This window comes from Anabrus simplex, chromosome 5, assembly GCF_040414725.1.
Source record: "Anabrus simplex isolate iqAnaSimp1 chromosome 5, ASM4041472v1, whole genome shotgun sequence".
Classification (NCBI taxonomy): Eukaryota; Metazoa; Arthropoda; class Insecta; order Orthoptera; family Tettigoniidae; genus Anabrus; species Anabrus simplex.
The window spans coordinates 299,963,824-299,985,992 of NC_090269.1; the positions used below are offsets into that span (position 1 = coordinate 299,963,824).

At 39.0% G+C, this 22,169-nt stretch overlaps 1 protein-coding gene across 1 annotated transcript in view; it reads left to right on the plus strand.

The window, feature by feature from the left end:
* The window catches only part of LOC136874012 (protein krasavietz), a 218,155-nt gene that overhangs the window by 161,110 nt on the left and 34,876 nt on the right, over positions 1-22,169 (plus strand). Inside the window, exon 9 of the mRNA XM_067147472.2 lies at positions 13,045-13,264. Within this exon, the coding sequence (XP_067003573.1) occupies positions 13,045-13,264 (220 nt within the window). The remainder of the gene's footprint in view (positions 1-13,044; positions 13,265-22,169) is intronic.

Here is a 22,169-nt window from a genome sequence, read left to right on the forward strand (position 1 = left end):
CGCTGCAAGAGTTTTACTAGAAGTGATTTGTCCTGGGAGGGTGCGAGATAGGTATGGTACGTACGCCAGCAAATACAGTAATTATTACTTGTTTACTTCACGAGTTTTAACTTGCGATATTAATGAGGATTTCTCTGCTATAAAGAGGAATTTCAACGTCATTGTGTAAATTAATGGGAAAATGCATTTTATTAATTTATTGGACAAATATAATACAGGGTTATTAGAAGTGATCGAAGCAATTTCATAAATTCACTGTAGCTCCATGAATTGACATATAGTTACAAAACCTAGCAGTCATGTAGAAAAACTCAAAAGTTTTGTTCTGCTGAAGTTGCACTCTAGATTTCTGCCACAAGAGCACAACAGCAGTCCGCAGTGAGACAAGATGGCGACAGAAGCTGAGAAAGAGTTTGTTGTGCTTGAAATGCACTCGCGTCAGTCTTTCATAATAGTGTAACGACACTTCTGGACGAATTACCACAAAGATCCACCAACTGCTAACTTCATTTGGCGATGGTATGTCCAATCTAAAGCTTTGCGATGCCTCTGTAAGTGGAAATCAACGGATAGGCATGCAGTGACTGAAGAAACAGTTGATCGCGTGCAGGCAAGTTTCACGCGTAGCCCATGGAAGTCGACGGAGAGAGCAAGCAGAGAGCTGAACATACCACAGCTGACTGTTTGAAAAATCTTAAGGTAACTACTAAAGCAGAAGCCTTACTACTTACAGTTGTTACAAGCCCTGACTTCCGATGACAAAGTCGAACGTTTTGAATTTTTGGCGTGGTTGCAGCAGTGTATGGAAGAGGATGAGTTTAGTACAAAACTTGTCTTGAGTGATGAAGCAACATTTTTTTGTTAATGGTATAGTGAACAGACACATTGTGCGAATCTGGGGTGTAGGGAATCCTTACGCTATTGTGCAGCACATTCGAAATTCACCGAAAGTTAATGTGTTTCCTGCAGTCTCATGGTTTAAAATGTATGGCTCAATTTTCTTCTGCGAAAAATCCATTACAGGACACGCTTATCTAGACATGCTGGAAAATTGGCTCATGCCGCAACTGAAGGACAGTGCAGTCTTAATCTTCCAACAGGATGGTGCTCCACTCCACTTCCATGTGACGTTCGTAAATTCTTAAACAGAAGATTGCCAAACCGATCGATCGGTTGTGGTAAAGCTGATGATCAGCAATTCATATCATGGCCTCCACGTGTCCCTGACCTAATCCCATGCGATTTCTTTGTGTGGAGTCACATGAGAGACTTGGTGTTTACACCTCCCCTCCCAACAAACCTGCCAGAACTGCGAGTTCGCATCACCTTGCTTTCGAATCCATTGATAGGGACATGCTGTACCGAGTGTGGGACAAACTTGATTATAGGCTAGATGTCCGCAGAATCACTAAAAGGGCACATATCAAACATTTGTAAATGTTAAAAAAAAATTAGTTTCTTTCTGTCTCTGTCTCTCTGTGTGTGTGTGTGTGTGTGTGTGTGTGTGTGTGTGTGTGTGTGTGTGTGTGTGTGTGTGTGTGTGTGTGTGTGTGTGTGTGCGTGTGTGTGTGTGCGTGCGTGTGTGTGCGCATGCGTGCGTGTGTGAAGTCATATGACAATATGTCAAATAATAGTTATTGTAGAGCTTTGCAATCGCTCATATCATTTTGTAATAACCCTGTATAAACTCCTCATGGTAACTAATGATGATTCCGTCTTTTCTCATTGTTTTCGGTATCTGTAAATCCTGCATCTCTTCTCTTTCAACATTTTAACTTAAAAATTCCTAAAAGGTGGTGTCCAGTATGGGACATGCGAGTAAGTCCTTAGAGTACATGCAAAATATTAAAAGTGAAATTTGTTTTAGCTTCTGTTCCTTTGTAGTGATCATTTAGGAGTGACCTAGACTTTTTAAGAGTATTTAGGGGTTGTCATAATAAGGATGTCAAGAAGATGACTATAAGTCTCTGCTAAGGCCCCAATTAGAATATGGTTCCATTGTATTGTTCCCTTGCCAGGATTTCTTGATTTGAGAACTGGAAAAAATCCAAAGGAAAACAGCATTATTATTATTTTTTTTTTTTTTTTAAGCGGTATTACAAAAATTTTCCAAACTTTGGGCTGTAAGACTTTGGAGTAAGGAGACAAGCTGTCAGTGGAGGGGGGGGCATGGAATGACATTAGTAGACAAATAAGGTTGAGTGTTAGCATTAAAGTTGGAAAGATCGCAATAGTAAGGTAAAGTTGGAATGCAAGACAAATTGGGGCAAATATTAGTTTATAAAAAGAGGACACCTGGTCAACTGCCCTAAATGCTGATCGGTGGTGATTTAGTGGGACTTGAGGTAGGATGTGTGATGACAGTGTCTGATGCGTCATTGTAAAGAGAATGAACCAGTGTACAGATACTGGCACCGCGGAGGGAGAGGGGTGACTAGCATTGCGGGAACAATGACGAACGCATGCCTGTCTGAGAACGTTGAGGTTCTCAGACATAGATGAGTGTACATGTTTAGTTTCGTTCGTTAACCCAACGCTAATGAAATGGGTGGCATTTTCTTGAAACTCAAAGATAGTGTTTTGTATGGAAATGGTAGGAAACTAGTAACATGTATACGTTTATGCAGTAGATACCAAGTGATGTTATTCAATATTTTATTAAAATCTATGATGCAAACCAAAAATTCAATGTCCTCTGCAGGCATGAACAATGTCAGTTAGTGTCATTTAAATGGTCAATTTCCAGGTAAACTAAAAGCACCCATATGAATAAGAAGAAAATAAAATTTTAGACTATTTCACAAGTTTACCCATAAGGCAAACTTTTGCACCGGGCTCAGTAGCTCACGTAGTATAGCTCTTGCTTTCTGAACCAAACTTCGCAGGTTCGATCCTAGCTCAGTCCAGTTTTATTTGAAAGTGCTCAAATAAGTCGGCCTTGTGTCGAATCTCCTGTGGAACAACATTCCAGCACCTCTGCATCTCCGAAAATCATGAAAATGTAGTTAGTGGAGCGTAAAACTAATACAGTAGAGTCCCGCTCATCCGACCTTCGCTTATCCGACATTCTGTGTTATCCGACACTGGTAGACTTAATTTGAACTTTTGGTGGAGACTAAATTCAGGGACACCCGGTGTTGAGGGTGCGACTGTGGGACAAGCACTGGCCTGACCGCTGGCGGTAGGACCGGTTTTTCTCTCAAGGACAGGTGCAGTGAGTCTTCAGTCATTGTTCATTGTAGTATTGGTTGGGTGTGGATGTTATAGTTTTCATATCCTTTGTGAGTATGGCGAGTAAACGGAAGAAAGCGATTGTTTCTATGGAAGACAAGTTGAGTGCATTAAAGAGACTGAACAAAGGGGAAACTCTTCAAAAAGTGGCTTCAGATTATGGTGTTGGACGTGTTACAGTGGGAGACTGGAAAAAAAAGATGGAAGAAATTGAAAAGTGGTGCTCTACCAGAGCAACAAGTGATGCACTAAAAATTAGAAAAACAATGAAACAATGTGAGTATGAAAAAGTAAGTGAAGCGCTATTTCTTTGGTTCACTCAACACCGGGAAAAGGGCCTGCCAATATCTGGCCCCATTCTGCAAGAACAGGCGGTGTATTTCCAGAAGGAGTTTAATGAAGGGGGCCCTAATTTTACTGCCAGTGCGGGGTGGCTTGATCAGTGGAAAAAACGGTACGGCATTAGGCAGCTTAAAATCTGTGGAGAAAAATTGTCAGCTAAATCCTATGAGGTTGTGAAATTTAAAAAGGAATTTCAAGAGATAATTCTTGCTGAAGGAATAACCGGTGATCAGATTTTTTAATTGTGATGAAACTGGGCTAAATTTCAAGATGCTGCCATCAAAAACTCTCGCAGCCCAAGCCGAGACGTCTGCACCTGGCTACAAGCGTAGTAAGGAAAGAGTTACAGTTCTTGCCTGTAGTAATGTTACTGTTTAGTCCTCAGCCCGAAGGCTGGTTGATCCTCAATAGCTCCGCCATCAGCTATCATAAATGGCCTAGGCATCACTGAAGAGGCGTACTAGGGAAATGAGGAGTGAGGTAGTTTCCCGTTGCTTTCCTCACCGAGCCAGAAGTTGCTATTACATATCAGTCTGCCAAGCCCACTGAAATGCATGCACCAACTGACTCTATGAGCAACATTTTCACACCATTCATAGCAGGGACTGGCTGCATAAGGAATGGCATTACTAGCATCACTCATACCTTAGTCACTTTCATCTTGTCAAAGCCAAGGATAAGACAGAGACAGATCAATGAAAGTAACAATATTGTTCTAGCCCATACCAGAAGACATAGTGCACTGTAAACACTACATCCTGCCAGCAAAGGCATAGTAATGTTACTGGAAACTTAAAAGCAAAATTGCTTATGATTGGTGTAGCAAAGAAGCCTAGGGCTTTTAAGAACATTTCTGTTAATGCTCTTCCAGTCCATTACACGAATCAGAAAGCTGCCCGGATGCTTGCTGACATCTTTAAAGACTGTTTTTTTTACACAGTTTGTTCCAGATGTAGAAAAATTTCTAGCTTTGAACAATCTCCCTAGAAAAGCACTTCTTCTACTAGACAACGCTCCATCACACCCAAATGAAGAGCAACTTAGAAGTGGTGACATCAAAGTCATGTTCCTCCCTCCTAACGTGACGTCATTATGCCAGTCAATGGACCAAGGTGTGCTGGAAACATTGAAGAGGAAATAGCGGTGGAAACTCCTTTCATCCCTGATAGAGGAAATGGACAATGGCAATGACGTGATAGAAAAGTTAAAACAAATCAACATGAAAGACATGATATATTGGATAGCGCAGTCTTGGGAAGAAGTTGAAACAACGACATCAGCAAAGTCTTGGAACATATTGTTGAGTGAGGTTGAACATCGAGAGGTGGTACAAGAAGACATGGAAAATATTGTGCCCCTACTGAATTGCATTCCTGGCTGTGAGGATGCTACGACTGAAGATGTAAGTGGTGTGCACAAGATCAGCTGTTTGAACTGAGGCCGATATTATTGATTTTGTGAATGCTAATGGAAACGAGGATGATGATGAAGAACGAGGCATTTGCAGAACAAGAGGAGAAAACGATGACTCACAGTGAAGGATTAAGTGCATTGGAAATGGCATTAACCTACGTTGATCAACAGCCGGAAGCAAGCGCAACGGAGGTGCTGATTTTTCGTCGATGGCAGGATCTCGCAGCAAGAAAACGTGGATCAGCAGGCAAGCAGACATTGTTGACAAGTTTCTTTTCATAAGACATTTGGAATGCTTTCGTTCAATACTGCATGCACTGTACAATTGAATTGATAATACAATAGATTACCATAAAACATGTCATTGTTTTACTACTAGAGTACAGCCTTCCTGTTTGTTTCGGTTCATTTTCAAAGTTGTTCTGTATTATCAGACATTTTCAGTGATCCGGCATACTCCGGATGCCATTTAGATCGGATAATCGAGACTCTACTGTAGCATTAACTTTTCCTGGTCAAAAATTTAAAAAATTCTCGCAGTCTGAAATTTTCAAACAATTTTTTATTTAAATTTACTTGCTCTTTGCTGTATTTAAAAAGTTTGTTCTTGATTTAAAAAAAGATAATTATATCATTGACTAGTGGCCTGTAACAGCAATAGCTGCGAACAAAGGCTAAAAATGAAACTGATGATAAAGGAAGCGTGGATTTTGTTCACTAGACTTGAAGCATTCTATCACTTAAAGGGCCATGTACCCAGTCTAGCCATAAATACAGTCACAACTTAAAAAGTGAAAAATGCAAATATTATGAGAAGTATTTTAATTTGCTGTAAGTATGTTGTTCTTATAGGCATTCTTTACACAAATACCAATCACTTTTTGAAATGGTCACCTTTGGCACTGATGCAGGCTCTTGAGTCTTTGTGGCCACTCGTCTATGGCGGAGCGGAGGACATCCAGGGGGAAATCTACCACTGTTGACAATTAGGAACGCTTTAAACTTCCAATGGTGGGGTGTCTCTTCTTGCAGAGACCACTGTCGGTAATCCAAAGGGTTCAGGTCCAGACTGCTACTGGGCCAATCTTTAGTTGAAATGAAGTCGAGGACATGACGCTGAAGCCACCCTTGAGTTGACCTAGCCTTGTGGGCTGGAGCAGAATCCTTCTGGAAGGTCCAGGGTTGTTTTGAAACAATGTGCCACTTAAGTTATTCACAATAGGCTCCAAAACGGTGCTTTCGTACACACTGGTGCTGGTTTTAACACCCTTTTCGCAGAAATGCAGCTGGGTGGTGCCAGAATTACTCACCCCCCACCACACCATCACAGAACAGGGATGATGGGGCCTTTGAACTTTCGGAACCTTTTTACTGGCTTCCCGTGATGATGATGATGATGATGATGATGATGATGATGTTGATGGTGCATAAACCCTGTCGTTTTGTACATTGAAAGATTCTTCAATAGTGAATACCTTTTCATCGGTGAAGAGGATGTTTCGATGACCATTTGGTGTGTAACTCTGCAGGAGACGTCGACGTTTAAGCACTCTGCTTCTTTAGGCATGCGTCAAGGTAATGTCCTGTTCGTCGGCGATAAGCCCGTAGTCCAAGATACCCTGACAGAAGCCTTGACATTGACCATTTTGCGATGTTCATTCCACAGGCCATGATAGCCACTGCTTTTTTTGCTGCTGCGTGGGCGACCGTTCCTCGGACGATCTTCTACAGTTCCGGTTGCAGTGAATCGCTCAATGGTCCGGTAGACAAGCATTATGACTGATTTTCAGCTTTTGCGGCATCTTGAAAATGTCACTTGGAAATTTTCCAACTGCATTTAATGCTATTACTGCAGCACAAATTTCATAATCACCCCATTCCATGTTGAAACCTGGAGCTATATAGATGCTTCCTCTTTCACAGACAGGTTAACAATGCGTGAAGTATATTTTGGGCTTATGCCATGTAATAAATTATAAACACACTGCGCGTTTCAAAAGGAACCTTGCTTTTCTTCATCAGGAGACAACAGAGAAATGAAATGATGCATTAAAGGTTGCTAGGAGAAAGCAACAAGGAACTTAAAATGGTGCCCTAAGATGTAAAAGGGATGCCATTTTAGCCCCATGCTAGAGAGAACGAATGGCAACAGTAAAGCAACATTCTCTGATGGTTCTGATAATAGGTAGCCATGATTCACTGAGGTTGTAGCCTGTATCGTGGTTTAAATTATCTGAGTGTTTACGTATTTCAACCACCTCCCTGGTAATTCTTGGGCGATATTGCTTTATACGGACAAGAACATCCACTTCTTGGAACAAGACATTTTGACCAGGTGTTACGGCATGATCAGCAACAGCTGATTTATCAGGTTTGTTGAGCCTGATACGCCTGGTGTGTTCTTTCATGCGAGTACATATCGTTCTCGAAGCCTGCCCAATATAAACATTGCCGCTAGTACAGGGATCTCTGTACATACCAGGTTGTTGCAATGTTGGCAAACTATCCTTAGTTGGTCGCAGAAGTTGCCTAGTCTTAATTGATGTTCCACAAACAGTTTGTACATGGTACCTATGTAAGATTTTAGCAATACGATCCGTTGTGTTATGTATGTAAGGTAGGTAAGCAGTTCCTTTTACATCTTTTTTCTTAACAGACGTCCGATTATGCATCAATGCTGTTCTTGCAGGCGTGGATTCCAGTTTTGTACGGTTTGAGAACAGAAAACAGAATTTGGGGATTATTTTCAGATTTCTAAATGAGTTACACACATCAGCCACTGTCACACACAGTTCACATAGCACAGATCCTTGTAAATTCATCTGCTCAGTGTTTTTCTTGAAAATAACAGTCCTTGACAGCGGTATCTTAAACAGATTCTTAATTAAATGTAGCAATTGTGCATTCTGTTTAACAAATATACATGAACAGTTAATTTGCACCTCATACATGTCCTTAATTAAAACAATATCAGGATAAAACACATGTGAATTGTCTATGTAAGTCTAGGTATTGTAGATAAACTAGATACATTTCAGTGATTGTTAGTCTATGCTTACTGATAGGGTGGTAACTAATTATGAATATCAATCGTTGATGATATAAAAACTTGTACTGTAGGTATATTTTCAGGCGTCAGGCATTAGTTTTACGAGTGACTCCAGTGAATCTTCGACTGTTGAAGACAATCTAGATTTATTTGATGATTAGCTGATGTACCAGTGCTTCGCTACAGAATTCTGTTTCAGGGTGTAATTTTGAGCTATATAATGAATTGTGGTGTTGTAATTTGGAATAGGCCTAAGTTGTAATTCTAGACCAGGTCGTCATATTACTACTACTACTAATACTACTACTACTACTACTACTACTACTACTACTACTACTAAGTGAGCCTCTACCTTAAGTTTGCACACAGCTCATTCAAAACAGCGCATCAGAGTAGGGAACAAATAGGTGGAATGCTATGATGAACCAGTGTGTTACGTACCAGCAGTATCAGATTATGTATGAATCAGAGGTATGGCATGCTAAAGAAGAACGTTTTCTAACTCCCCAGCTATTTCTCGCCAATATTTAGTCAGGCTGTTTTACTCGGTACACAGCAGTAATCCCATCTATCAGAGTTGAGAGGCAGCATGAGTGACTAAAAACATCACAGCAAACAATGGTCAGTGTAATGTTATTGTTGATCAATGTTATGCGCTTTCGATATTGTAGGCCTTCACATTTAATTTTCTTCAGACTCTGAAATACCTCTCTTATCACAGTCAGTATGGTAAAACTGAATAAAACATAAATGATCAGAAATTGTATTCTCTATAAATTTTGCTATATACCGGTAGTACTTTTCGATAGGACCAGTAACATAGGTATTTAAAAATTAAATTTTAGGCACCTTTCCCTAAACTACATATTCATCCAGGGTGAATAAAATTGTTTGTAACTTAGACTTAGGTTCATATTCACTGACTCTACATACCGATTTTCATTAAATTCTTTTCACCCATTTTTTCGTGGCTTGGTGTTCAAATGGACTTAGCAACAAAAATGCAAATTCATGAGTATCTGTGTTATCATTGCTGGTAGGGTAAAAATGTATAAGACATAAATGATCGGAAATTTAATTCTATATAACTTTAGTTATATATTATTTATTGATAGGTCCACTAATAATATAAATACTTGAGAATTAAATTTTAGGTCTTCCCCTAAACTACCATTTCACTCTGCGTGAATAAAATGTTATGCAGATATTTCATACTCATCGCTTTCACCCGTACCATCTGCGCTTACACCAGGAGCTCCATGGTCATGGTTTCGATGCCTGGGTGGCATTCTGTTAATGGATCCTACAGCATGTGGGCGCTGATCCTGCTTTTCTAGAGACTCTTATTTACGAACGAAGCACAATTCCACAACAGTGGAACCGTTAATCACCGTATGCATTACTGGAGTGTGAATAATCCCTTTGTGTGCGACAGACCACTTTTCAAGTACAGTGGGGCGTGAATGTATGGTGTGGAATCATGGGTGATCACCTCATCGGTCCCCATTTCTTTGAGGGCCATCTGACCAGCCAACATTATCTGCATCTTTTTCCGAGATGAACTACTAGAGTTTTTGGAACGTGTGCCACTCCTTGACCGCTGCAGGATATGGTTTCAACATGACGGAGCTCCACTGCATGCGGCGGTAGTCGTCCAGAACTATCTCCAATCGACATATATTGATATATGGATAGGAAGGCGAGGACCTGTCTACATCATTAAATTTGATGTGCTGCAAAAGTTGTTTCCCTCCATGATTGAGTTACATGCATTATTGCTTGCTCATACTAGTCAGCCCACTTAGGTTTTCTTTATGGAATGGCATTGAAAAAGAATCGTGGAGAGATATGATGGCGAGGAATACCGTGGATTAAACTGTGCACCGGAAAGAGATTCCCCGAGCAGAAGGTAACGAGATTGGGTCATTTATTGTCTGTTATTTTTTTTATTGAATCAGTGATTTACCATGCATCCAAAACAATGCTGAAAGTGAAAGTTGAGTACAAGACCGCTTCTTCAACCGTACATAGAGGAATTTAAAATGATTTTCACTACCGGTGGAAAAGTATTACTGTATTTCCTTGTGTATTCGACAGACACACTCGCACCTGGCTTTTTTAGACGAAGAACATTTAAAAATTAAAACTCTCATATAATATCCCCTATCGTTATTGGTCAGATAAGAATGGTTCCGCTTTGTATTAGGTACAGGCTGTACTCTAGCTCCGATGGTGTAGCACAAATAGGTGAACGGTTTCGTATGTCTGACCCACTCATTGTTAGTATGCATCAGTCATGCGATATGTCTTTGTTTTGTGGGTACCAGTGTCTGCCTCTGCAGCGTAACCGTCAGCACAATTAGCTGCCGTTCTCGGGGGGCCTAGGTTTGATTCCTGGTACTGCCGAGATTAAAAAATGGCAGGAAGGTTGGTATGTGATAAAATAGCTCGTGCAGCTCTCCTCCATTAGGGGTGTGCCTGAAAAGAACTGCACCATCTCAGGATTATGGCAAGAGTTTAATTTAGTTAAGAAATATTCTCGGATGTTGTTATTAATATAACAGGCGAGATCATCAACACTGTAATAATTTAATATCTCGTAAGTCTGGTCAATATAGATTATTTTTGGAGACAGGTTTAAAATGTGACATAAGCAATCCAAGCGTAATGATCGTTTCACTTGTCCATCTACCTAACAAATCAACATTAATATAAACATGGGGGCAACAAACGTACAAAATTAAACCTTATGATAATAAAATGCATTATCTCCACACCTTTAGATATCCATAAATATGGTAAACTTCCCTGTTATTTACTTCAAATTTTTACATCGTGGAACTTCTAGCACTATCTGGCCATTTCGAGATAGTATACCTAACCTCAACAACGCATCCTATTTCAATTATAGCTGTTTAGGTAAATCCTGATGTGATACCTGTAGAGAACAAGCATGAAATATACTTTAAAATAAATGCCTGGGTTTCAACAGCCGCAATTATCCAAAGAATGCTTCCAGTCACTATGTATTACATTCAAAAGTACCACTCCTAACATGTTCACAGGCTGTCCAAAGCGATGAGCTGGTGGGTTGGGATGCTTTCTTTCTTACTACTTCATCTACTGCTTCTTAAAGTAGACCGGGCGAGTTGGCCGTGCGGTTAGGGGCACGCAGCTGTGAGCTTGCATCTGGGAGATAGTGGGTTCGAACCCCATTGTCGGCAGCCCTGAAAATGGTTTTCCATGGTTTCCCATTTTCAAACCAGGCAAATGCTGGGGCTGTATCTTAATTAAGGCCCCGGCTGCTCCCTTCCCATTCCTAGGCCTTTCATGTCCCATTGTCGCCATAAGACCTATCTGTGTCGGTGCGACGTAAAGTTATTTTTTTTTAAAAAAAGGCCGCTTCTTAAAGTGCCATATCTGGTCCCCCAGATAGCAATTACTCTGGAGAAAGCACCTCTTTCTTTAACTATCAGTAGTTCAGAAACTGATGAACATACATACTTTCTGTGAAAAATATCCAGGAAGATATGAATTTTAGCCAATAGTAGCTTGTGCCAGACTTCATGTCAACATACGCAGATGTGCCAACTCCCCTGATTTTAGCATTAGATTCGCTACTTTTGGTCCTTCCTCCCTCTCTCCTGATTGCAAAGACTTCTCCCGATTTTGAGAACAGATTTTGCATTTTTTGAAAATCGCTGGTTTTTCCTGGCAAGACAGGTGCAGTCAAGCTGGTTGTGTTCTTAAATATGACAGAATCTTTATTTTATTATTGCCACATAGCAATGCAGACTGAGAGCATATTATTTTAGCATATTTACAAGGACAAAAACTCTATTAACATCAAAGCTTCCCAAAAAAGAATTCTGAAAAAAAAAACCTAAAATCCGTTCAGCAAGGCCAGTGCTTTGAGCGTAAATCTATTCAGAAATTTATGAAGAGGCTTAAGGCAATTACAGTGAAGAGTCATATGTTCTACAACTCAGGTACATGCAGTACTTCAGGATTTATGAATTCAGAGAAATTACATAATTGAGTAGTATAATATGTTCAATATTCTTCAAAGTTATGTCATCAATGATGTGTCGTAACATGTCGTGATATGCTGCAAAAAAAATTGAATTTTTTTACGTTCAAAAGTTGCTACTGACCATATTTTTCTTCTTGCCAGGGTTCATTTTCATGACATCTTGAAGGTTTTTATGATGTTGGTCCAGACACTTTGTGTTTGATAAATTGTGAAAACGGCAACTATGTGCTCATTGAGCTCTATTGAAGGTAAACATTTGCTGTTTGTTGTTGTTTTTTGAGGTACAAATGTTACCCACATAATATCTATGTATGGTATCTGTCACAATATGAAGATAAAGTTGGAATTCAAGAGGACAAACTGGGGCAAATATTCATTTATAGGAAGGGGAGTTAGGGATTGGAATAACTTACCAAGGGAGATGTTCAATAAATTTCCAATTTCTTTGAAATCATTTAGGAAAAGGCTAGGAAAGCAACAGATAGGGAATCTGCCACCTGGGCGACTGCCCTAAATGCAGATCAGTATTGACTGATTGATCGTAATGGTATAGGTAGCATATTCACTTTAAAGGGTGCTGGATATATGGAGTTTTGTTGACTCCCTCCATTTTATTTAATTTGCTCGCTCCGCAGATTGGCTAGCATAATTATATGTAGCCTATAATAATTACGAAGAAAGAAGCTTTCTAATGAATGAATGAATGACTATAAATTGATTCCAACTTTTCTCTTTATAATATTAGTATTGGATAATGATTCTTCTTCTAGTGGAGTATCCTCATTGGACATTGGTGATCTTTTTGGCTATGATTACTGTTTGTAATTAATATGGTTAATGACTTATATAGGTGGTTGGAATTTCGAGTATAATCGCTAAATTATTGCAGTTGAAAGCTGTTGTAATGTTCAGTTCATTATATTCATTGGTTCTGTTAGCTTATCTTTTAATGATTTACACACTTCTTGTTTTGTAGGTCTGGTCAACGGTGATGTCTCAAGTGGAGTGGAACAAGAAAGAGGAACTGGTGGCAGAACAAGCATTAAAACATCTCAAACAATATACTCCATTATTTGAAGCATTCACTACTACTGCTCGATCTGAACTGGCTCTCATGCTCAAAATACAAGAATATTGTTATGGTAACATGAATTTCATGAAGGTGTTCCACAAGATCATACTGCTCTTCTATAAGAGTAAGTATAATTCAGTTTATTATTTTAGCAGAAGTGTTGAGCACAGACGTTACTATTTTAGGAGAAGTGTTGAGCACAGACATAATTAGGGTTCATGTATTCACTGGGCAAGTATAAATTCATCAGCCTCTAGTACACTCACTTTAAAGAATGGAATAACAAGTGCAACTACTCCACCTCAATTATGTGTAGCAAACCCTGACGTGTTATTCATGGTACTTAATATGGCAGTCGTCTTGTAATTATAGTTCAACTTATTACGTGCATACCGAGCTCGATAGCTGCAGTCGCTTAAGTGCGGCCAGTATCCAGTATTCGGGAGATTAGTAGGTTCGAACCCCACTGTCGACAGCCCTGAAAATGGTTTTCCGTGGTTTCCCATTTTCACACCTGGCAAATGCTGGGGATGTACCTTAATTAAGGCCACGGTCGCTTCCTTTCCACTCCTAGCCCTTTCCTGTTCCATCGTCGCCATGAAACCTATCTGTGTCGGTGCGACGTAAAGCAACTAGCAAAAAAAAAAAAAATAATTATTACGTGCATGACTTTTCTTCAGGTTTTCTTAATCCAGGTTGCTTTTAAGTATGCCGTATTTACTCGCATATCAGTCGTACTTTTTTTTGTCAATTTTAAAGTCCCAAAATAGGGGGTGCGGCTATTAAGTGAAAAAATTTTGGACAAAATTTGAAAAGACCTGGGGACATATTGTGTCCATTGAAACTGTTATTAGAAAGGTATTTATATAATAAAAGATATTGATTTTACGTCCCACTAACTACTTTTACGGTTTTCAGAGTAATAATGAAGAGATGGCACGCAGTTATCAGTACAACATTATTGTTACGGAGTTATCCGTGGTAGTTAGAGGTGAAAGAAGGTGCTGGGATGAATAGGTCTCAACTTACGAAATTAAAATTAATTTAAAATTTAACAAAGGTTATATTTTCTTTTCGAGATCAAGAAATAACAAGTATAACAGGAACACAGTTGTATATCAACTGGTTAAGAATGTACAATTACAGTTTATTAATGTATTTTGGGCTTTGAGCCCCAGATTCACAATCCCTGAGCAATGAGCCCAACTTTACTTATACACAAGGTTCAACAAAGGGGCAGAAAACCCCAATCGTGCCAAGAAGCATTTGCTCCCAATTACCCAGTTAAGCCTGCCCGAGGCACACAAAAACCAAATTTAAGAAAGAGCAACCCGCTCTCAAAGTTCAAGCCTATTCAAAGGCCACACCAAACTCCACCTTCAAGCTGCCCTCCAGGCACACAAGAACAGGGGTAAAAAAAATACCCAACCTACTGAGGCCTATTCAGCAAAGAAACAGGATAATTACACGGCCCCAAAATACCAACATGAGTGGAGGCGTAACTTGCACTCCTAATACATCTTTTGAAAACCTATTTGGCTCTAGGCTGCTTATGCAAGGGCTAATCCCATACTACGGAGGTGACACGATAGGAAAACTTTATTACATAATGAAGCGAAGAAAAACGGTTATGGAAACGTAGTCACCTCAAAAACCATATGAGAGGGAGCTCGAGAGGGTTAGGCACTCTCTATCCCGATTTGTAGTTAAAGAGACGGAATTTTATACCAAGTGTCTTTTACAAGGAAGGTTACATGATAAAAGTTTCAAACCTGCCCCGAGGGTTAAACTGTTGAGCTAGCAAGCAAAGAAGTTATTAAAAGGCCATTACCTGATGGATGAACTGCCGCCTGAAGAAAGAGGCGCTTCCCGCCCCCTGCTACATAATCACACTAAGAAAGATGTTACTGAAGTGGCCAGGAGACAAGAAAATCAGCAGTTTATATATCCTCGCGGAAAATTCGAGACGTTTCATGAATGAGAACCCACACCCCCCTCAACTTTATTGGCTAGGATCAAGCAACATATTCATATCGGAGAAGACACACATTATTGGTCAAAAATTAATTAAAGAAATTCGGGATTGGCTAAATTCAAAACAAGCGGAAAGAGAAGGGTTATACTGCCAACCCAAAAAATGACTGAAAGAAATTTAACAAAGAACAAACTTATGAACACAAAATTTCTCAAAAAACAGTTCCTTCACTTCGCACCAGGGTGCACAATTGTAGTTCTTCAGTAGTGCCATCTAGAAGAGAATGTTCACACTTCTCACTACAGAGAAAACAAATATAAATCGAAAAAGACACAGTTCAGAACTCTTCAAAATTTACAATAGTGACATCTTCTGAGAAACTTTAGAATTAACAAGGTTGATAAAGTTCAGGCTTCCTCCAGTAGAGGAGTTACAACTGGCGCAATGTTTGAATTAGCGGCGCGGAGGTGTACCGCCCGGTACAATTATAATGGGCTTAGACCGATATATCCACCATCACATTGTTGCAAGTGTGTAATGGAGTAGTATACTGTAACTTTGACACAATTCTCTAAACCCATGGGTAAATAGTGGAAATATCGAGCTCGATTTGTAGGGGTGGTTGTTGCTGTTGTTGTTGTTAATAATAATAATAATAATAATAATAATAATAATAATACTTGTGAGGTGTGGCTATGAAGTTGTTTACATCTATTATTATTATTATTATTATTATTATTATTATTATTATTATTATTAATATCTACGTAGTTGTGTACGACAGGTTGTCAGTACGGACTTTATTTCGTATAAATCGTAGTCGTATTGTGTGTTGTATGATCTGTCTTGTGCAATGGAACATGTGAGGTTATGTCATGATACTTCTGCTTTATTTAACTTTATTTAATGTAAGAACACATAATTAATAGTATATATTTTATTATTACCTGTAAATATGATGTATAAATCTGATTTAATATGTCATACTTGTCTAGAAGTCTGACCAGGCAAGAGACAGTTTTGGGTTGCGGAGTCGAGGTGTTGTGAGTGCGAGTCGTTAGTCGAATTAAGTGTGTGAACTCGTGTTGTAATTTTGTTATGTTGGTAGTATGTTGACATGCTAATGTGTCAGTCAAGTGTTTTGTTCAAGCTGGTGGTTCATTAATGTGTGCGTATGTGTATATAATTTGTATATAAAACAGTGTACACAGTTAACAGCATCTCGTGTGTCCGTTTTTGTGAATACGATAAAATCAAGGAGAGTATGTATTGCGTGAAATCAGAGCAATGATTTCAGTCTAACTCAGTAGTGTCCACATTCTGGAAAGTCAGGGGAAAAAATGTTGGTCAGGGAAATAGACAATCTGGAAAGGCAGGGAAATCTTCCCCAGTGGTGGATTTGAGGGTATATTTTTAGGCTGTAGTTTGCTGTAATCTAGGCTATTGTAGCATTTCTTTTTCAGTTATTTTTTCACAAGAAGTGCACAACTACTCTACAGTTTTTGTACCCTTATGGGCTGGTTCTACCACCTACTGGTAAAGTAGCGTGTAACTTGCCCTCTGCATAAAATGATATTTCCATTCAACCACTCCCAAGGTTGCGCTATCGGCACGTAATTTATCAGCCACTTCGAGGGCCCGATAAGACTTTACCTTTACAGGTCATTATCCTCATGGTTGTTCCGTATTGAATGATGTTAATCACACCAATTATAATAAGTATTTCTTATTCACCTATTCAATACAAATCACCTTTATTGGTGTTTACATTTTCATACAATTAATTCTTCTAATGGACATGTTTCACTCTTATAAAGAGCATCTTTAGCCATTAATTTTAATCTTAAAATGATGTTCGTGAACAGTTGTAAACAGATTAAAAAGCTAGTCAAAATTAAAATTACAGTAGTCTAAAAATCTAATTACATCACAACTAAAAACAACATACTTCAAAAGCGTGATAACATGAACATTTAAAATTATGTCAATGTCCATTCAAAACCTTGTGTCTGAAACTATTATTTAATCTTCGTCTTAAAAACAGTAGTAAATGTTTTTCTATAAAAACACAGCACCAAGGTGAACATCATTCCTACGGACAAACGAAAATTAAAATGCAACTTATGTGACACTGTGTTTCCCAAATGTGAGTTAAAATAGTGCCCACAAGCTAAATTGTGAAAATACAATGATCCATGTTGCTTTAAACATAACAGGCAAGACGTAGAACGTATGCAGGAGTCAAACGTGGGCTCTAGTTGAAAATTAGATTGAACTTTTTTACAAATGTAGGTGGTAAGCATGCGTCATGTTACGCAAATTTGCGAGGTATAGAACGTCGCACTTGACCTAGATCAATTTGTACAGATAGTGGAATCTGTAAAGAAGAAAGGGGAAATTGAATATTCTGAGTGTGTGTGACTTTCCTAACTTATCACATTTAAATGGGAAGTTACTTGTTATTATTGAGATAGGTACGTCCTGCTGATTTGGAGTTGCTAACTTGTCTGCCAGCTCGGCTCCTAGTATTGTATTTATGTGATAGAAGTGGTGGGGAACCTAGAGTGGGATAGGGGATGGGCGGATCTTTCTGCGTCATTGCCTGTATAGGAGGGGCTCTGTTACGAATGACGGGAGCTTGTTTAACATTTGGAGAGGGGATAAAAGGTAGCGGTGAATCTGGCAGGGGAGAGGGGATAGTCGGACCCTTATGCGTTATTGGTGGTATAGAATACAAAGAAATTTAAAATCTTTAATTAAGAAATCAACTTTTTTATTTAATGAACAGGACCAACAGAAACTCATTAACATGAACCCTAGCATACCATTAGCTAGAGCCTTAGCCAAAGTACACAAAAAAACATCCCTATCCGACCTATTGTTAATTACAAGTGATGAAATTCATTTTTCGTACGTATTGAAAGTGTCATAAAATGTATATAGGAAAATATTATTTATTTCCACCTATTCAATACAATATAAGATGTTGGCATTTAAGTTAAAACATTTTTTAAATATGAGACATGTTTCGCCTCTTACTGTGAGGCATCTTCAGTCGCTATCAAAACCTTATTATTTTTGTCAGGCAACAGGTTAAAATTATCCTAAAATGTGTGTGATAATGATTGTAGGTGAGATAAAAAATTTACAGTTATTGTAAAAATGTTCATGAATAACTAAAAATCTAATATAATGATAAACTCATGTGTAATTCACTTGATGAATAGGACGTCATTTGATGGTACAGTAGCAAGAAGATGGCTTGAAGCCTTAGTCAATACCAGATATCCAACACATAGTGGAAAGCATATAAAAAAACATTACAGTGAAGATATACAATACATTCAAATGATATTTTTAAACAGGCTAGTAGATTCTTAGGTAGTACACTTGGAGGTGTCTATAATTATGAGTGACAGTTGATGGCTTAAAGCCGTAGTCAATGTTTGAAGTATAAGTAAAATAACATGCTAATATATAGTGAATAAATATGAAATAAAGTACATTGTTGAATATAAAATGTAAAGGAAAAACATTCCAATTTTGCGAGGCAAATATTATTTAACGTTAGCGTATATTTGCTCGTGAGGTTTAATGGTCAACAGTTCATAGGTTATATACAGATTTGATCGGCGAGACTGTGTTGACACGAAGTTTGTAGTTAGCTTAAATTTATTTTAAGACATCCAAGTAAGTTTGTAGAGATGATGATGAGCTGTTATTCTCTACGTTGGTTGCTCATCATCATCCAGGCACTAGAACGTTTGAGAATATTCTATACTTTGTAATGTATCTTTCTGAAAACTTGGCCAGGATATATATAAAGAGGTGATCTTGACAGTGAAGTTAGTTATTGTTTGGAAGTTATTGGTCTTTGGAGTTATAGTGTAACAAGGTAATATCTGTAACCACGTGTCTGACATGCCGAAGTAGGCAGTCGGTAGTCATCTGTTTTATTTGTGTTCCAAGGTTGTAACCTCTATGTGCTGTGTTATTCAGTTGTTTTTAATAATGGCGGCTTTGTTGATATACAATAAAGGAGAGTACAAATGATCCACCTTATATCAATACAAAATATGTTGCCAATACAAGATCACAACATTTTTATTAGGTACCGGTTTCGATGTCTTTGGACACCATCATCAGCCACAATAGGTCAAATGAACAAAGATATATATTGTAACAGGAACGCCTGTACTTGAGCTTAGTGGAGAACATGGGTTGACGCCAGGGCGTGTACGGTCCAAGCTCAGAGAGTTGGAGAGAGAAGGGTAGTGCAATAAGTTCTTTTTAAGTGGAACTTGCAGTTTATTCAAGAAAGACAGATAAATCATATCACTTTTACAGACGAATGGTTGGTGTTTGAGTGTCCAGAAAGATGTAGAGGAAGCGCCGTGCGTCGGCGGCGTTCCACGTCACCGAACTCCTTCCCCTCACCATGGCACCACGCCATCCCACGGCGGTTGGCGACCCTCGGTATTTGAAACAGACTCTGAAGTCTGACGTCTGGTGATAGTGCAGCGTGGAACGGTTTATTAGCTTTGGGTTCCACTAAAGTTCCATGAAGGGAGTACAGAAATGTATGGGCTTCGCATAGAATGTCAAACTCCTCTACCGCATTGCACTGAAGGTTGTGGCACGACACTGCACAAGTTCCATTGTCAATAGTGTTGGACGGAAAGTACTTCAAAGAAATAAATTCAAAATCACAGTTCCATGATGATAATGAAAGTTAACACTGTTCAGTAAATGAAAATGAAAATTAACACTTTTCAGTAAATGAAAATAGTCACTGACGAACTTTAAATGATAGGCAACACAAAATCTGGAACCTTCTGAGATTCAGCCGTATGCAACTTCACTTAATCTCAGTTCAAAGAAAAGAAATAAATTGAGTCCCTCGGACACAGTCTTTCGTACTGTTCGTAGTGAATATGGTGAAGTGAATGCAATGATCTAGCACACACAAACTTTGAAATACATTAAAGTTTCTGTGAAGGCAGTTTTAATTGATCACAGTGCAGTCTCGTGACTTGAAACCAAGTTTTCGTAAAGGAACAGTTTATGAATTGTAACACATAGTCTTGTGAAAAAAGCTAAGTTCCAGTAAGACATATTCTTTACGAAGTAACTTAATGCAGTCTCTCGAAGAAATGTAGGCACAGTCTTTTACGAAGTGAATTAACACAAATCAATTTTCCACTCAGGCACAGTTTTTACAAGTAACTTAACACGGTCTCTCGAAAAGAAATTGATTTTCACTCAGGCACAGTCCTTATGCACCAAGTTAATCACACTCTTTATAAAAGCAATGTCTACGTGACAGCAATTAATGTACAGTCTCTGCAAGACGAAATTCACAAGTCAAAAGAATGTGAATCAGCTAAACCGATTCTGTCACTTGCATTACTATTGAACAAGTCTTCTGAGGCAACTTATTTCCTTCACACAAAGTTAAAGTCCTACGATTATACGTCCGTCACTTAGACACTCGAACCATATTGCGTATCATCTACCATCGGCCCTTAGCCGGACAGAATAACAGACTATACTCCCGCAGCTGGCCCGTACGGCGTGGCAGCTGGGAAATGACGAAGCACACTATTCTTTCTACGGGGCTGGCGAGCTCCTTTTTTATCTCCACAGGTCAGCTGGCAAGACTGAAAATATGAGATTCTTTAATTTTCCATAACTCGGCCATCTTTGCGCCGATTTGCTTGAGATTTTGTACAGTGATATTTATTATTTGGGCCTACAAGATGATGTGCTTCAAAATACGATCGGACATCCCATTTTGGCTATAGTGACATCGAAGGAATGGAACATTCGATCGTGACGTCACTCGGCCTTGGCTGGTACCCTGCAGCGAGCGATCACCTGCCTGCGCTGTCACTGGATGAATGTTGAATGTTGACATCTAAAAGTTGACGTAAAACATTGTTCTTCGGTTGATAATATGTAACTTGGTAGTGGCCTGTAAAATCGGTCTTCATAAGGTAAACAATAAATTATAGAGTAAGCAAGTGGATCATGTTAACGGCATTGACAGAAGTATTGTTGTGAAACCAGAAAGTTCTCGATTCAGTGCGGGACCTGAAGTGTGAGAGAGACAATTTTGAATTAAAATGATAGAAAAGAGGGCATTAAATTTAAAAAATTTCAAAGTAAGGGACTTGCCTTGATGGGCCTGTTTGTATGAAGAACGGAGAGGAACTGAAGGCTGGAGCTTACTTGGAGCATAGCACAATGTTAAGGGAGGGAAAGAAGGGCGGATCAGGAGGAAGAGGTGGAGGGGCGATGGAAGGGGCTGAGTCAGGCGGGCATGGTAGGAAAGGATAGCACGATAATGTTACGTAAAATCTGAAAGAACAAACTGTTTTGGGGAAGTTTGACACTATTAAAGACTGAAATGAGGACATCAAATAAGATTCTGGGCTTTTAAGAAATGTCATTCAGGTTGAAATATTGATCCAAATGTATATAGCAGACCTGCGTGGTGTCTAGCAAGGGGCCTTTGCTCAACATATCTAATATTGTTAATTCCTGATCTATTCTGTTAAATTTGTGTTTATAATCATGAATGTGCTGACCTACTGCGGAAAACCTGTTGTATTTGATTACATTCAGATGTTCTGCATATCTAATCTTAAAGTTTCTACCAGTTTGCCCGACAGTCGTTGCACCTAAACCTGTAAACACCTGACTTTGTGAAAAGGTTGGATTTGTTAATTGAGGGCAGGTTCTACCGCCTACTGGTAAAGTAGCGCGTAACTTGCCCTCCACGTAAAAAGATGTTTCCGTTCGACCACTCCCAGGTAGCGCTATTGGCAGCATAAATCGTAGTTACCCGGCGCGTAATTTATCGGCCACCTCGAGGGCCCAATAAGATTTTACCTGCCGAGCAAGTTTTGAGAGTTGAACGTTATTAGCTGTATTTCTGGTGACATACAACTTTAGCTTAGTATACTGAAAAAAGCATGATACTGTAACAGTGATCAATATTGTATTGCAGGATGTTGAACATTAATGCTTCCCTTGAGTTGCAAGTCACACC